Source organism: Fukomys damarensis, unplaced genomic scaffold, assembly GCF_012274545.1.
Source record: "Fukomys damarensis isolate Sample0158 unplaced genomic scaffold, DMR_v1.0_HiC HiC_scaffold_4, whole genome shotgun sequence".
Taxonomy (NCBI): domain Eukaryota; kingdom Metazoa; phylum Chordata; class Mammalia; order Rodentia; family Bathyergidae; genus Fukomys; species Fukomys damarensis.
Genome location: NW_022900916.1, coordinates 56,914,099 through 56,932,513, shown reverse-complemented (window position 1 = coordinate 56,932,513; position 18,415 = coordinate 56,914,099). Strand labels below are relative to the sequence as shown.

Here is an 18,415-nt window from a genome sequence, read left to right as displayed (position 1 = left end):
TATGGAGTTGTGAGCAGTAGAATCCCAAACTTCATTTCTAAAGTGATGTATATATATATTTTTTTCTGTTTTCATTTTTTATTATAATTTGCAGCGATTTTGTGCCTGGAATCAATTTTGAGGATTCAGATTTAGCTTGGCAGGGGAAACATTATATAACCTTCAGTGTAGGAGATGTGGGAATGAGAGAAAATATTTTTTGAAGAAGCTATTCTATAAAAATTAGAAATTACTTTTTAAAATCTTTTAAAGTTTAGCTTAGAGAATGCCATCTCTGGCTGTAAGGCCTTGTGGAGCAAAGCAGATTGGTGGCTGAGCTGTCTGTTGTGGGTGTGAGTGTAGGCAGGAGTGATTTCAGCCAAATCTGTTGTCATGTTAGTAAATGATTTGAAAGCTGAATGTAATACTTGAGTAGACTTTTTCATAGTTTGAATTTAATTTGTCATTTTGATGTTACTAATATTTCATTCAACAAGCTGTTAAAGCATTGATTGTACTTGGAGATGTGTTTGCCAGTCAGCTTGATACTCAAGAAAAGAATGGGTTATTTAAAAAAAAAAATGTAAAATGTCATCTTCGACCTGAATAGGTCAAATGGATTTCAAAGATTTAAATTATCCTATGACCACCTCCCTTAAAATGGAAAACAGAATTTTTTATTGCTTCATTTGTCATTCTTTTCTTTGACTGCTCATCCCCAAAAGCAAAATAACCAAGCACCTATTGAATTGTGTTTTTGACTCCTTTAACCAGTCTAGTCAAATCACAAAATTGTCCTAAATTGCAGAATTGAATATTGAAGTATTTTATTCTTCTGTTCTCATACTTAGAAATTTAGGTTCCAAATTGGTAGGTCCAACCACCCCTTTAGTAGTTTGTAAATAACTTTATAATTTTTATTATTATTATTATTATTAATTTATTTTTTTGGTACCAGGGATCAACCTTGGGACCTTGCACTTGCAAGGCAGGTGGTGGAACCACTGAGCTAAATCCCTGGCCCTATAATATTTAAATGGTATCAAAGAGAAAAAAAATTTTAAGGATTATTCTGAGAACCTTTTTCTATTTAAGGTTTATCACCTTCCTTCAGTCCCCTTTTCAAAAAAAAAGTTTGATATTCACTGAATCAGAAAAGAGCAAGTCAGAGAGAATTTTGAGATAAGGTGGGAAAGATGATTGAAGGAAATTAATGCATAATTTCCTCAATGAATAAAGCTATAGCTATCATTTATTAAATAGACACACTTAGAGGCTGGTATTTATAAAATGACTAAAATATTAAATCATGTTGCATTAATCTAAGTCATACCATATTTAGAGTTCTGTGTAGGGCGTGGTTTTATTTTTTCTTTTTAGGGATAGTTTGTAATAGTATGAACTATCCTTTATATTAGTAACTTGTGTATGCACAAATTGAAAGTAAATTGTGCACACTGGAAAGCACCATTGTGACATAAAATATAAACATCTAAGTAATATGTTAAAATGAATATAAAATATAAACATCTAAGTAATATGTTAAAATGAATGTAAAAGGAAGTTAAAATTCTTAATGTGAAACTCATCTTCCAACTCTTAAGTTAATCTTGGGAGATGTGGGTCAGTATGTAACTGTTAACAGCTTTGCAAACAGCATTATTTCTGTTCAAGCCAGATTTATTTCTTTGTAACTGTACTCATCTTGGCAGTTGTTTTTGATATAATGGATTGATAGCATGGTATAATATATTTATTTAGTTTGAAACTATTCACTTCTACACACTATTTTTAAAAATCGTCAGCTAGAGAAGACATAATAAAACTACCTGTGCTGAAATTCTGGAATTTAAGTCCTTTAAAAAGTGTATTAGTAGTCATTGGCTACATCTATGATAAAACTGATTTTGGTTCACTTAGATAATGCTAAAAAAGGCATGTAATTACAAGCTCATGCCTGTAATCCTAGCAATCGGGAGGCTGAAATAGGATTGCCATGAGTTTGAGGCCAGCATTGTAAGTTTAAGTCCAGCCTGAACTACAGCAAGACCCTTTCCCAAAAAAACAAATAAACAAAAAGATAATACTACAGTTTTTGTGGAAATGGTAAACATTTAAAATGTAAGCAACCTCTCAATGCATTGGATTTAAGAGAATAAACACTTTCTGAAAGTAAAAAGTAAAGAAATAAAAATAAAGAAAATAACTGAATTTTAGCATGAAAAATAATTCAATAGACAAAATTCAAAAATTATACTTCATTATAATCTTCTTATGTCATTTGTTTAGCTTTCATTTTGTACTTCTGTTTTTAGAGAATCACCTTGCAAATGGAATTTTCCTTGTAGTCAGTTATTGTCCTGAGTCACCACGAGACATGACATTTCAGTAAACAGTGATTCTGCAATCACTTCCAGCCAGATGCGTTGTGGGATATCTAAAACACTGTCTGATGACCTTTCTGATCTTTTAAATGGTAGGGAGAAATGGGAAACTTTTGTGTAGATATATACCTTGAAATCAGAAAATGCCAAAGTGTAGACCTTGTGCTGGATGATTTTAGCCAAATACAGCATTTGTGTAGCTGTCTGGGTTGAATAGTAATCATTTTAAAAGATGAATATCTGTCCTAGAATAAATGACTTTCCATAGTGAGTGGGTCATGCACACATGTCATATATATGTGGGGTTTTGGGAGGTATATTCATTATTAAACATAATGCTGACCTCATTGTAGAGATTTAGCTTACCTTGGCTGCTCATGTGGCCTATAACTAATCAAAGTAAAACCCTTGTACTCTGGTTTCTTAACCCATAAGCTAGGAGTTGATTATTATATCCCTAACTTTCAAACAGAAGGGGCAATTCTTTGAAAAAAAAAAAAGGCTCTTCCAGATGTGCCAATAAGTGGTCAATTTGTGGTCAAGCTGTCAGTCACTTAAAGTTAATCAAAATAGTTATTCAACATCCTAGATCACAAGAGTAGGTGTTGTAGTCAGGGTTTTGGCAAGGGAATATATTAAATACAGGACACATAATTTATAGGATTATTTTATGATAATTACCCATAAAGTCAAATGCAAAGGAATGCAAGAGATTAACTGCACACTAGAGACCCAAAGAATGCAGCTGAAGGCCTTGATCCCAGCAGTGTCCCACACAAGTCCACCTAAAGGTTTTGAGTTCAAAGCAATGTCTTCTATGAGGGCAGCCAGTGGCCTAGATCCCACGGGAATGTCTCATGCTTGTCTGTATTGAGGATCTGCACCTGGATTGTCTGTATTGAGGATCTGCACCTGTATTGAGGATCTGCACCTTGTCTGTATTGAGGATCTGCACCTAAGTAGGCCAGTGGTGGAAGCCAGAAAACCTACACTGGGAAGATGAAGGATTTGTGCCACCAAGCTGAGAGCTCCACATTGGAGCCAGGAAGTGATTCTCATGGTGACGATCAGAGCTCCCCTAACCAGAACAGCAGCCACTCCCAGCAACAGTGAGGCCCTGAGCTCCTCCTCAGAGAACAGCCAAGTGTGCATCAGGAAAACTATTTGCATCAAGCTTCTCCTAGAAAATCAGCAGCCGAAGATCTTCCCCTTCAGTTCTCTTTTTAAGGCTATTGGCAGCCATCCTCAGGTGGATCTTGCAGGCCCAAACCATGCTGATTCGGTTCAGTTGGGCGTTTCAAGTTGACCATTAGCTAATCTACCACAGTAGGTTAATTTAATTTTTCACTTAACAGCAATTAAATTTTGAGACATAATCCTAGAGTTGCTAATGGTTTTCTTTCAATATGATTTTTGAAAAAATTTAGTTTAAGATTTAATAAATGATGCCACAATTATGGATCACTAGTAACCATACATAGAGGTTGTATTTGATAAATTTGACCCTTCAAGTTTTCAGAATTAAGTTGTAAAAGAAAAGCATTATTTTGTGCTGAAGTACATATTCTATTAAAGATAAAATCTAATAGATAGAATCACACATTTTTAGGTGAGAAACTACAAAAAGAAGTTCACCAGTTTGTTCAGCTAATATTTATTGAACACTTGCTGTATGCTGGGCCATGCCCAACAATGATAACATTGCGCACAACTGAGGATAAAGCAGGTAGACTGAAATACACATTGACAACTGTGGATCTTTTTGTCTTTCATATGGAAAAGTTAAGCTCAGCAAAGATTTTCATACTTGAATTTAGTCTTGTGACCTTCCTGACATTAACAGATTTCTGGCTGTTTGGGTCAGTCAAATTGTCATCTGTCACTTTGGTAATCTTGCCTGCTGTGGACATCCTAAGCTGGCTCAATTTTATGGGAAGAACAATTTACATATTGCTAAATTTTCCTCTGCATACGTTTCTTAGAGGTGGGCTAATAGGTTGTCCATCTGTCAAGTGTTAATCACCAGCCATTAGTGATAATTAATAAAGTAGGCCATTAATATGTCCATTATGTTTATATTCATCCAACTATGTATCTGTCTTATGTCCTTCAAGTCAGGGTTAGTCACAAGTTGGTTTGGTAATGTAAACCCCCCAGCCACCAACCTTAGAAATCAGAGGATTCACTGAAGGTTGATTTGTGCATCTGTCTATTGTTCTTTCCTGCAGTAAAGACCCTATGGCATTTGGTTAATTATTACATAGAATACACAGTACATATTTATTCCAAGGTAAATCCACTGAGATATGAACACTTATAAAGAGTAAGCCATATGAAAAACTAATTTAGAAGACAGCTATTCACATCATAAAGGATTTGTATTTTAAAATAATTTGCTTTACTCTCTCTAAGTCATAAGCTGTCTTAGTTTACTTGAGATTGACTGGATCTAAAACTATGAATTCATTTCATTTTCCTTGAGTAAACCTATATGAAGTAGGACATATTTCTGGTTTAGGCTGTGTGTTTATGGATGATTTATGAGACCTGTATAAAATTACTATTCTTGAAAATTTGTTTGCTCTGTAACAAAGGAAATAGTGGCTCCTTGCATGATGTGGAACCTACAGTAACAAAAATACTTTAAACCAATAAGAAACAATTCAGTCTTCGTAGTATGGTTAAGTTTCTGTCTTTTTTGCTTCATAGGAGATAAAGCAAATGAGCCAGAAGATAAAACTTCAGAAGTAGAAGGCAGCCCACCTTTGGAGGTAAGTTAAACCTGGTTATAGTCCTTCAAGATGAAACAGAACGAGGCATGAGGGTTATGTATTCCTCCAAGGATAAATAGTACCTGCAGCTTTGTTGTAAAGAAAGATGCCTGTACTGATAAACAAGTGATCTGCTGAAAGACAGTGGATACCAGCACAGAAGGGGATAATTTCCAAGTGCTAAGCTTTTCCTAGTGCTGGAAATGGAAACTTCTGGTTTAAAAAAAAAAATAGGGCCCTCAAGTTAAAGCATCTGAGTTATTTTTAATTGAGTGATTATTCTAGTGTATTTTAAATAGAAAACCATGATACCATGGAAAAGGCTTGAAAACAGCCTATCCAGAACTATACTGCTTTACCATTTCTAGTGTCAGAGTATACTTTTGAATAGTGCTCTGTAGAAAGGCTACGGTGTTTATTCTTTTTACGTAAAAAAAAACTTTTCTCCTTGAGGATACTTGAAAATGTAATTAGGTGAGCTGGGCACGGTAGTGCAGGCCTGCAATCCCAGCACTAGGGAGGCTGAGGCAGGAGGATCACTGGAGTTACAGGCCAACCTGAGCTGTATAGTGAGTTCAAGGCCAACCTGAACTACAATGCATAGTGAGACCTTGTCTCAAAAGAAAAAAAAAAAAAGAAAGGAAAGAAATTGTAGTTAGGATACTTTTTTACACATTATATAAGAAATATATTAGTATTATTTAATCACTGAAATAATCATTTTTAAGATGTAAGGAAATGTTAAGTATTATGGTAGAAAGGACATCCATGAATTTTAAAGTTTTGTATGTGGTAACACACCTCTGTTTATATTCTACCTGTAAACTTGTAGCATGGGAGGATATTGTCATATATAACTACAGTAAAATTAGGTGCCTTGCCTGTTTGATTCGCCTTGGAATCCCCAATTCCTAGCACAGGTAGGCTGACTAAAAGATTTGTTAATTGGATAACTACAACCATGAGTTATATAAGTAGACAGTAATATTTAAGAAGAGTTTAATTTTTATATTCATATTTTTCACAGAGAGCAAATGTCTTAAATTAAGACATGATATATGAAATAAATTCAGACATGATCTATGAAGACACAATATATGAAGTAAATTCATAAAAATGAAGAAAATATTTTCCCATAAAACTGCATTCATTATTTTATTCATGTACACAGCAAATATTTATTAAGCATTGACTATACTTAAGGGAGTATGCAAAGATTGAGTAAGTAGTGATGAAAGAAATAGATCCAAAGACAAAGAAAAATGTCTGGCTTATCCTTTGCCATAACTTGATTTCTTTCATTTACTTAAACATTTAGGGAGTGCCAACCATGAGTAGCATCTTTTGATAGGAAATAAAGGTTGATGTCTTTTGGAAATGAACACTAGGTCAGAAATCATCCACGATTAATTGACTTTAATTGCTTAGTGTCATCAGGCTACTATTACAAAATGCCAAATACCTGGTGACATATAAACAATTTATTTCTCAAAGTTCTGGAGTGGGGGAAAGCCTGAGATCAAGGTGCTAGCCAATTTGGTATCTGGTAGGGGTTTGCTTTTGGTTTACTCCTTGAGTCCATTCGGAACTCTGCTCTCTTCAGCCCCTTCTGAGGAAACTAAGCCCACTCATGAGATTTCCACGCATCTGACTAGTCACACCCAAAAGGCCACACCTCTTAATCAGACCATCGTGAGGATTTCATTTCAACCTGCAATTGAGGGGAGGAGAGCCAACACCATAGCGTTTATGTGACTAATTGGATGTGTCTACAGACCCAATTATTGTTTCAAAATTGATTCATTGATAAAAGGAATTCCAAATTCTAGAGTGCTTTCTGGGAGCTTCTGGGTGTGCGAGGGTAGTGTTTGCCATCACAGAATTCCTTGACACAGCAAAGAGGAAACAGCTCACCTTAAAAGGGGCCACAAGTTTGAATTACAAGGCAGGAAGATAATAAAATACTTCTGGAGGCTGTATATGTTCTGCCACCAAAAATCCAAATAACCATTTATTATTACCATAAGCATCTGAAACCAAAACATTGCTGTACACTCTGTACCACATACCTTGGTGCAGTCAAGGTGAGTGTTACTTGGTCTCATGGCTTTAAATTCTGTTCCCCGTGGCCAGGACAAAATACCTGATACCTACAACGTAAAGGAGAAGAAGATTATTTTGGATCATGTTTTAGAAGTTTCAGTCTTTGCATAGTCAGCTGGCTCCAGGCAGAAGTGGCTTGGTGGAAGGAAAGCTGGTAGACTAAAGCTGCTCACCTCTTGGCAGCCAGGAAGCAGAGAGCAAAGTTGCAGAGCCAAGGAGAAAGACTTCCAAGTCACACCCACGGTGACCTGGCTCTTCCACCAGACCCCACCACCTACACCAAGCCAGCTGTAGTGCCCCGTAGTCTAATCACCTTCACCAGCTCCAGCCTTGGGGGAATGAGGCATTGGGAGAGCATCCAGATGTAATCCAAAACAAGACTCATGCCACTTCTAGTATTTCTCAATGCAGACCTCAACCTGAAGTTCTAGACTGTATATCCAATTGCTTGCATTGCTTACAAGCTTTAAACATTTCCTTCTTTACTTAGGTGCAGAAGAACTGTTGATTGCTGACCCCACCACCCTGAAACTTCTTTCTGCCCGTTTTTATCATCTCTGTTTAAAATCACTGCCCTTTATGTAGTGATTTAGAATTGAAACCCCTGGGGCACTCTTGCGTCCTCTCTTTCCCTCACAATCCACATCCAGCCCATTGGCAAGTCTTGATATTTTAACCTCTGAATCTGGAATCTAACTGCTTTGCAGCATTATTACTTTTAAAACAGTCTAAGTCAGGACTTTTACCAGGACACTCTGCTTCCGTTCTCCCACTATGTAGGGAGAGGAGATCTAAAATGTCCACACTTGGGTTCAGGTTGTAGGGGGTGTGATTTCCAGTGGAATTAGGTTGAAGTCGACAAGATTTCAGAGCTGGCACACCTCGTCGGTCTCAGTGTAAATAACTGATATAACCAAGCTCTATGCTGGCTGGTGTAAATAACTTACATAACCAAAGTTGTTACTGGCACATGGCCACTATTGTGTATTTTGGTATAAACGTAGACTCCCACAAAGGCTGGCAGGAGACAAGCGGCTGAGCACTGCTGTGAGAATGGGTGGGCCAGGGGCCTGAGGATGGCCACACAAAGACATGCAGCTGAGAAGCTCCTGAGAATAAAGGCACATTCAGACATTTCCACAACTATGTGTCTCTTTCTCAAACTGCTCAAATCTCAGGTGACCTTTCTCAGTCTGAACTGGTGACAAGACACCCTGTAAGTCCATTCTCCACATAGCAGGCAAAAAGTCAGTCAGATCACATCACTTCTTGGCTTACAATCTGCTGACTACTCATTGCAAGGGGAATCAACATTGTATTCCACATAGGGGCTACAAAGAGTTCCACCTTCTGCCCAATTTCATTTCTCTCCACAGCCCAGCCCCAATGCCCATAAACCATCTGCTCTCGCATCCCTTGATGGTGTTGAGCTTTCTCTTCTCAGCCTTTGTTTTGCTAGCCATTTCCGCCTTTGCAACCAGAGCTTCACTCCACCATTACATTTTCATCCAAGCATTGAGTCTCTCGACTGCCTCTGCTAGAGTAATCCCTCCACTATCACGTCATGCTAACTGATGCCTTAGCTTTCATTTGATGTCATACACCCACCAAATGAAAGGCAAAATGTAACTCTCCCCATCAAATCTATCAGGTCCTCTAGATTCTACCTACCAAATATCTTCCAAATCTGTCCTCATCTGTTTGCTAGACTATTATTTGATGAAGAGTTTCTGTCTAAAAAAGAACCATAGGTTTTGTTACTTCTGTACATCCCCAAAATGCACTAAACTCTAAACTCTGTTCAAGGGTCATGTCTTCTGTGACTTTTTTTTCTACTCCTCCAGCCAGGGATAACCCAACATCCTCTTACTACTTATGTTCTCTTTTATGACTTTAACTTGAGTTCCTGAAAGGTGAGAACTACACCATAATTAACTTGATGCCTTGTACTGTTAGACACAAGAGGTTGTGTGGCATAAATGCCTTGTCACTGACTTCTGGATAAATGACTGAGTTATTGTCTTAAATCTTTTCATTAAATTCTGTTTTCTCCTTTACATTATAAACACAAAAAAGTTACAACTTTTCTCACTGTGAAAAGGTTTTCTTACACTTTCTAGGCTTTTTTTTTATACTTTTCTTTCTAAACCATTCAAAAGGAAAATCTTATTTTTGGCACACTTACTGTATTGGCAAGGTCAGATTTCACAATTTCAGTTAGTTTTAAAATATATACACATCTGATTAAGAAATTGTTAGTGGAAATACTCTTGCCTCCCCCCCCCACCTCTGGGTCTGAATACAGTGCCTTTGCACTGAGTTACATCTTCATCCCTTTTTATTTTGAGACAGTTTTGCTAAGTGGCCCAAGCTGGCTTTGATTTGGATCCTCCTGCCTCTGCTCCCAACTAGCTGAGATGTCAGGCAAGTGCCACCATACTCAGCTCATTATTTTATTTTTAAAGGATTATACAAGAATTGTTAAACTATTTATAATGAGAACATAGTTGATAAATTAGTAGGAAGTTTAAAATTAACATTCTATAAAGTTAAAATTAACATTCACGGTTACCATTGTATAACTCATTTTCTCAGGACCCTTTGGAGAAGTTACCTTTTAGTGTACCAAAGTAAGAAAAGTGTATAGATTGCCTGCTATTTTCCAGGAACTCTGTTAGGCAGGGGAGTAGGGAGGATATATATAGATATGTAAGATTCAGTGATTCTGACCAATGTAGGAATTCTCAATCTATTCTTGGAAAAATAACATCATTAGAATGTCAAGTTAGAAAATTCAACATCACCAGCATGTAAAGTAGAATAAAATAAGTTCTTTAAACTCCTCCTTAACTACAGAGATAGCTGGGATTTCAAAGGAAGAAATAGCATTGAGGGGTCAAGATATCAAGACAGACTTTCTGCCTTAAACTTTGAGCCATGAGTAATTTTTCTCATGCAATTATTTTTTGTTTAATTGAAATAAGTTCCTGGGAAATGAAATCCTTTATTAAAAACATTTTAGAAATACAAGAAAATCATTCTGTAAAACTGCTTGATACTTATGAATCTCAATAATAGGTAATAAACCATCAACTTGGCCTATTCTACTATGTGTTTTTTTTTTTTTTTTTGTGGTACTGGGAATCGAACTCAGGTCCTTGCGCTTGCGAGGTAGGCCACCAAACCACTGAGCTAAATCTGCAGCCGCTCTATTATGTAGTTTTAATGACAGTTAAAATATTTTAAGTAGTCTGTTATAGTTTTTCTTACATTTTGTAGCCTGAGTATATATTTTTTTCATTAAGTTTATTGGTATTTTTTAGATATGTAGTACAGTTATATTAATCATTGGGATCTTGTACCTTTACATGATGTATCTTGGTTCTTATTTTATTCCCCTGCCCTCCCATCACCCCCCACCCTTCCCTATTTACAAAGATTTTGCTTCCATTTTTTCCTTTTTTCATATTTTTCTTTTCCCTTCTTTCCTTTCCCCTACCCTTCCTACTTCCCCTATTCCTTTAGTCCTTTTCTTCCTATTTCACATTGTCAGTTATACACTTTGAACCTTATTTACACTTTTAGTTTTTATACCAGAGAAATTAGTTGGTATTTACACGTGTGTCCTATTTATTTCACTTAAGAGTATGGCCTCAATGTGCATCCATTCACTTATAAATGATTCTATGTTCTCATTCTTTATGACTGAGTAGTACTCCATTTTATAGAAAAAACACATCTTCTTTATCCAATCCCCAGTTGATGGCAATTGGGCTGTTTCCAAATTTTAGCTATTACAAACTGTGCTGCTATAAACATGGGTGCACATATATCTCTGTGGTATGATTCTTTGAATTCTTTTTAGCCCAAGTATATTTAAAAACTGTGTTCCCTATCCAAGAACATCTCTGGACATAACAGAGATTCTAACATCTAAATGGAATCAAACTTGAAAAAGGAAATCTGGTTTGTGCACCGGTAATTTTCAGAGTGCGTTTTGAGTTATTTTAATACATTTATACAAAAGAAGGTCCACAAAACACAGCATACTTATTAGCATTAAGTAATTAGTTGGGGGCTTTTTATCTTGCAAAGTTGACAATAATGTAGTGTTAATTCCAGAAAAATCATCATTTCTCAGCACTTCTTAACAGGTTTGTTTTTCTCTTCCACTCCTAAATTAGTGTAGGATTTCCCTCAAAGATTAAATTAGTTAACACTGTTTCTACCTTGTTATCCTAAGCAATTACCACCCTTTGTGTTATCCCAAGTGATTACCTCTAAAAGTAGAGTAGCTTAAGGAAACATCATCGAGCTATGTAGTCATCAAAATATAATTTTTTTGAAACTGTGTTTTAATCCATGTTTTAAGAGCCATTGTTAACTTCCAGCAGATTCTCCATATTGTTGGTGTGCATAGCAGGAGCACTGAGGACCCCACGTTTGGGCTTATTAGAATTAAAGTCATTAGGCTCTAGTACTTGGGGGAAGAGTTATATTTTGAAGTATTTATCCAATTAGAGGATTATCCACATCCTTCTGTTCCTTCTTTGTTTCTTGTTGCCCTTCTGGGTAAGTTTTGATGGTGAGTTGTGATGACATAGCAGCTACTTACTGCCTTCTGCTAGTCTAGTAGCCTGTTGCTCACAGCTTGGGGATAAAACCATAGACTTAGATGGAACCTAGTTTGGAGTTTTTGCCATAATGATTCATCTAAGAGAATAAACCTTACAAGTAAGCAAATAGAAATTTTTTTCACTTTTCAGTCCTGGAAAGTGTTTTAAATAATGAAAATGGAAACCACATTAGCTTCCTTCATATCTACCTTTATATATACCAATTAATTAGAAAACATGGTCTTTTTATTTTATATGTGTATTTTGGGAATCGTTTCAGTTTTTAAATGTAAATATATCCAATTTGAGTTGCTATGTATTTTAACTTAGTTTTACAGTTATTTTTAGATTATTTTATTTGAATTTCTTATATTTGTAACTACAGAAACTATTTTTTAGAACTTGCACTTACTTATACTCTTTAAAACTGAGGAATATTTCCATTTTCTTCCTGGCCTAAAAATAATAAAATATAAAAACAAGGCAATTAAAAACTCCCCACAAAACCATAATTCCATTTGTGTATTTATCTTGAGTGATAAATAATTCACATATGCATATGGAGACACATAATATAATAACTGACAGATGGTATAGCCACAAAATAGGATTTATAAAGATTATAATCAGCTGGTGGTATTGAGGTGCTCCTCTGGTTATACTGATAGAAGACACAAAATTATTTATAGTAATAAACTTCAGCATTAATATTACCCTAACTTCTGTCAACTGAAGTAGCTTATTGCATATTTCATTTCAGTTTCTTAATGAAGACCTAAAACAGTCTTACGACCAGTTTGTACTGGGAAATGTAATAGCAGTTGCAAAAAGCATAATTAAGGTAGTGGCAGTAACAAAAACTGTTTTGCTAAAGGTGGTAAATGAATGCTATTAGAATCCCAGGAAGTGAAGTGAACATTTGGAGTACATTTCTCTGTTTACCTGAATCACTTCAGTATACTTCTGATCTGCTATACATTGGTCACTTTCTAATACACTGTTAAACAAAAGTTTGAGTTCTTTAAAACTAGGTAGATATTGGGGCAGGGATTTAGCTCAGCGGTTTGGTGGCCTGCCTCGGAAGTGCAAGGACCCAAGTTTGATCCCTGGTACCAAAAAACAAAAACTAGGTAGATATGGAAGCTGCATTGTGTATTTGTAAATAGTTACATAAAGAACTAATAATTCAGTAATTCTGTGAGTGAAAGTTGATTTTTAAAATTGAATTCCTCAAAATTAATTTTTAATTACCAAATAATAGTTATATATATTTATGAAGCACATTGTGTTTTGATAACATGTTTACAAGGTGGAATTTTTAAATCAAGTTATTCAACAAATCTCTTGACTCACTTTTATGTTGTGAAAACATTCAAAATCTACTCTTAGCAATTTTGTAATATGCAAAGCATTATTACTTATAATCATAATTCTATGCAATAGAATATTAACTATTAGAATACTGCCGATTTATTGTAGTCACAATTCTGTACAATAAAATAGCTCATTTGTTCTGTGTACCTGAAATGAAGTACCTCCTCGCCAACCTCTCCACTTTTCCTATCACCTCTTTTACACAGCTTTGATTTTTATGAAAAGATATGGGATACACATATTATGAAATATGCTGATTTTTCTTCTGATGTATTTTCATACTTATGTCTTTTCAGAGCTACAAGAGTCTTCAGACTCTGCAGAAATTAATTTCCTTATTTTTATTTCAGATGGTTATTAAAATAATGAAAATATACTTGAGCTTTGTCAATCCATACATGTATATTTTGGTTGTCACTCCTTAAAGAGAAGCCTACAGTTAGTCCTTTACAACTGGGTTCTTTTGTGCAGAAGAGAATTAAGTTTACCTGGTAGAGGAAAAAAGAGATTGTAGGGAGTGAGTCTCAAGAAAAATTTTAAACTAACATTCATCCACTGAATACCCAGGATTCAGTTTGAAGATTTTTTTTTTTTTTAGTATTAGATGGTATATATAGATGTAAAGTGTTAGGTACAAAGATGATTATGAAACATTTGTTCCCAAAAAATAATCATAGTCCAAATGCAAATATGGATATTAATATTGAAGGCAGTTTAAACTGGTACAATTCTTGGAAAGCATTTTAGCAATAGGTGTTAAGAGCTATGAAGACATTAATACACTTTGGCAGTATTTCAACTATTAGTATCCTAAGAAATTTTTCTTTAAAATTCACAAGTTTTATGTACAAAAGAGATGTAATATTCACTCAATGTAATATTTTGTTTTCACAAATGGTACTGATAATTAACTTTTCAATAAGATATATTTAGTTACATAATTTCAGTTAAAGTATGATATGCAAAACTAAATGCAGTATAGCTGCTGCTTTGTAAAAAGTATGAAAAAAGTGATATATGATATATAAAAACACTGAGAATACTTAAAATTAAGGTGACACATATGTAGGTTAAATCATTCTGGTGTTTTGATCTTCTAACATGTCTATAATCAGTACATCTTGTGTTTTAAATGATAGTTGCATTGGTAGTTAGAAAACTACTAAAAGACAGTTTTGTACTGCTAAGTAAAAATTGAAAAAAAAATGATTGAAGCTGATCTTTAAGGAGATAGATGTGTTGGCATTTTTTTGCCTGGCTCCTGTGAGTTTAAGATCCCTTAATTGGTCACAGACCATATCTGATCACATTTTGTCACATATCTGCCCCCATCACCCAGGGACTTTCCAACAGGGAGAAGAATGAGGTGACTCAGAGGTTATTTTTCAGTCTCTTTGAAAATAGCACAGCTCAACTTTTCTAGTTAATCAACTCCAATGTCATTATCATTGGATTATGTTGAAGGCGTATTTTTCCCTAAAAAGATTATGGATTACTTATTTGAATATGTGTTTGTCTAAAAGCCTCACTTTTTCCATATATATAAATTGCTAGGATGCAATTCGAAGGTATCGATTCTACCTTTATAATAGTTACATTTTAAGAATATAACTTTATCAGAGAGATATCAGGCTTTTGTCCCTTCTTTGTTTTTCCTAAAATAAAACCTTTAAAAAATTTCTAATTTCTTCTCAAAAGGGGGTACAGTTAGATTATTGCTTGTCATATAAAGAGTAAATTTTATTTTGTGATGTTTTTATCTTCTTATGTGAATCAAGATACCTTTTGGGAAGATTATGTAGAGTACATTTCTCCAAACATTATTTTTATCTGACTGCTGCTCCAAATAATAGAGTAAAAGGTACTCCTTTTCTGTACTCCTCTGCTCACTAAATATATAATTGAGGTCAAGTTGCTAAGCTTCTCTTTAACTTCATTTCTTAGTCTGTGAGGGGTGTATGTTAGATGCCATGCCCGAGATCTCTTCCTCCCTAGAAGTCATGGCTGCTTACCTCTTTGGAAAGTGAGTTGAGGTTTTGCCACCAAATGTCAATTGCTTTTTGTGTAGGGGCCTGCTAGGAATTGAACCCAAAACTTCACACATATTAGAAAAGTGCTCTACCACTGAGCTGCATCTTCAAGTCCAAAATGTCAGACTTTCTACTGCTGCCTTGGTAGAGCTTTGTAGGGGGTGGAAAAGCCAGGGATCTACTGCATTGTGAAGGTTCTATACTTTTTAAGAAGGAATGTTGCAACAGTCCTTGTAGGTAAGTTGTCACACTGCAAAAATCACTTGAACCATCTTTGTGGTCACTGACAGAGTCTGAATTGGGAAATGATAAATGCAGCCCCTGGTAAAGCACAGTTTTAAAACATTCATTTTTATTTAAGCCTGTAGATTCCTGCCTTTCATACTTGAACATCAAATTGGCATCAGTTATTTGCCCAAAACATTGCCAAGATGAATTAACCTATGAACTACTTATTGAAGTTTGTATAGATTTTTTAAAACATAACTCAGATTTCTACTTTTTTGTTACCACTACATCTATTTCCTAATTTTAGTTTTGCTGGGAAAAATTATAAATGAGAAGTCATAACTCCGGTGCTTTCTTCTGGCTTCTGTCGGGGTTAACCAGCACACTGAAACATAATGTTCATTCCTCCTCGCCAGTAGTCCAAGCCATGGGAGGTATGTAAGAGCAGCCTCTGTTTCATCCAAAATGCACATATGGTGTCGGCAAGGCAGCACTGAGTTTTACGCAATGTTTCTGCTCATGTGCACAGTCTGTTGCTCGGTACCAATTACTCCCTGCCAGAAACCCGCCAACCTGCTGCTTTCATAGGTCTGCTTGATGAAACTACATAGCCGCAGTGATATTTATTTCAACTTTAGCTATCTTTTTTTCTTTAAAGCTGTGTAACTTTTACAGCCTGCCTCATCTGTTGATTGGATGTAATTGATTGCAATTATAATCAAAGAACCAGAACCTTGTTATTGCATGGCATGTAGCTACATCAGATCCAATAGATGTATTAAATGTGTATGTTTAGAAAGAGGAACCAAAATGGGTAAATACTAGCTTTTTTGCTTATTAAATCTAGTTTTCTATTTCCGATGTAGAGACTATTTTTAAAACTCTTAGAGATTATTCTGTTTGTATTGGGTAGTCACCTTTTTGTCATTGTTTCTGGTTTTTACTTTTGTATGTTTAAAAATCCTCCCAAAATCAGCGGGGTGAGAGGCCCATGTTGGGAGAACAACTGTTCCCTATTTCCTACAGCCATCTTTTTCTTAATCCTGTTTTTAAATTAATAGCAAGTGGTCCTTATTTTGTCCTGCTTTTGTTCATATTTCATTCTAACTTCTTGAGCCTATATACAGACTAAATTATATAGCAACTATATCTGTGATGTGTTCATACAAATAAAGACTGCTTCTTGAGGGATAGGTCCATCTGAGTCTTCAGGCACGAAGAGGAGCAGGCAGGAAAGGTACTCAGTCGGACTAATGTTAACTGGATCCTCCGCTTTGTACCTTAGGAAGGCTTGTTTTGCTGATAAAAGAGTTCCAGCATGAATGCATGGAAAAACTGTATGTCAGCTAAGCTGAGCTACACTTGGATTTTACATTTCTTTTGAGTCTTACCAGGCCCCATTCCTATGTGATTGGTTTTTTTCTTTGTTTTTAATGAACTTCTGTGTTCACCCTTTCCTTTTCAACAGTAGAGATTGATTTTCACCATACAAGGACCATTTAATGTCGCTTTTGAGGTGTCTTTTTTTAGGAGCACGCCTTTCACACATCATCATTATGGGTATGAATTCATAAATTTTCTCTAAAACCAGTTATATAATAGATGTATGAGTGTGTGAGAACTTCCTAATATAAAAACTAAAGTTCAAAATAATTTTAAAGTAATAGCAACTCCCATTTTCTCTACCTTTTTATGCTACTTGGAGAGAGAGCAGGGAATGTCACATAACATCCATAAGCACACAATGACAGTAGACAAACCAATACTTACCTAATTTTTTAAAAGCCATGGACTCTTTCTCAGGACCTCCCCTCCCCCCTCTGGTACTGGGGATCAAACCGAGGGTTTTACGCTTGCTAGGCAAGCCCTACACCACTGAGCTACATCTGCAGCCTTCTTTGAACTACAGAGAGTCAGCACATGGTTGCATTGCCCTACTACTTTGGTTGATTTCTTTCAGATACCATTTGGAAGCACGTGCAACTTATTGGTTCTTTAACATAGTCTGGGGTTTATTACTCAAAACAGCCTGTTAGAGAGCTGTATATGTAATTATGCTGCAGTTCCTTGGTCCTGCACAGATTGCCTTCTCTGAACTGTTTTCAGTTTTAATCACCCTGAGAAATTGTTGGGTGGAATTCTAACATTTATCATGGAGATATTACTGACATGATCTACCACATTCAAGACTTTCCCCATGTGCAGTCACACTTTGTTCTTCTGTTTTGTTTTTTCGTTGCCTTTGTACTGACTGAAAAGGTTTTGTTTTCTTCTTGAGGTGGTAATAGTCTCTTTTTGTCATAGCCATTGAGAGTTTTTTACCCAATCAATTTTTCCATTTTCCTTGGCTAGGAGGAAGCTCAGAACTAAATTATTGTTGTTTTGTGTGTGTGTGTGTGTGTGTGTGTGTGTGTGTGTGTGTGTGGTTATTTAGGACCTGATGGGATATATATCTGCATACTTGGTTCATTCTTGTATGCCTCTTTTTACTTATCTTGGACTTTTCTTGGATTTTCAATTTTATTGTAAGGGGCTTGGCATTTAGCTCAGTGGTGCCATGCCTGCCTCTGAAGCACGAGCTCCTGAGTTTGATCCCTGGTACCAAAAAAATAAATTATAAAAAAAATTAAAAATAAAACTTATTGTAAATCTTGTTAGCTATCAAGTTAGATTAACTTTGTAGAGGAGAAGCTTAAAATATGTACATATCTCTTTATAAAATACATAAAATAAGTTTATGTCTAGTTTACCTTTTATTTTAATAACTTTTGCTCACCTTTTAAAAATATCAAATGAGATAAAGCCGTATGCAGGTTTGTACTGTGAGAATGTGTGTAACCCTTATCCCTTTCCACCCCATGCCTTCAGGGAGTCTAGGTGACTCACACGCACTCACTGATCTGCAGTCTGATGTGATTTCTGCAGAGCCC

The 18,415-nt window shown here is 35.6% G+C and overlaps 2 protein-coding genes across 3 annotated transcripts in view; both read left to right on the top strand.

Moving 5' to 3' along the window:
* Umad1 (UBAP1-MVB12-associated (UMA) domain containing 1) overlaps nucleotides 1–18,415 on the top strand; it is a 213,321-nt gene that overhangs the window by 150,810 nt on the left and 44,096 nt on the right. For both annotated transcript variants that reach the window (XM_010632044.2, XM_010632043.2), the window contains exon 3: nucleotides 5,073–5,134. In XM_010632044.2, the coding sequence (XP_010630346.1) occupies nucleotides 5,073–5,134 (62 nt within the window). The remainder of the gene's footprint in view (nucleotides 1–5,072; nucleotides 5,135–18,415) is intronic.
* The window catches only part of Glcci1 (glucocorticoid induced 1), a 233,240-nt gene continuing 219,897 nt past the window's right edge, over nucleotides 5,073–18,415 (top strand). Inside the window, exon 1 of the mRNA XM_033758275.1 lies at nucleotides 5,073–5,134. The gene's annotated coding sequence lies outside the window, so the exon portion shown is untranslated. The remainder of the gene's footprint in view (nucleotides 5,135–18,415) is intronic.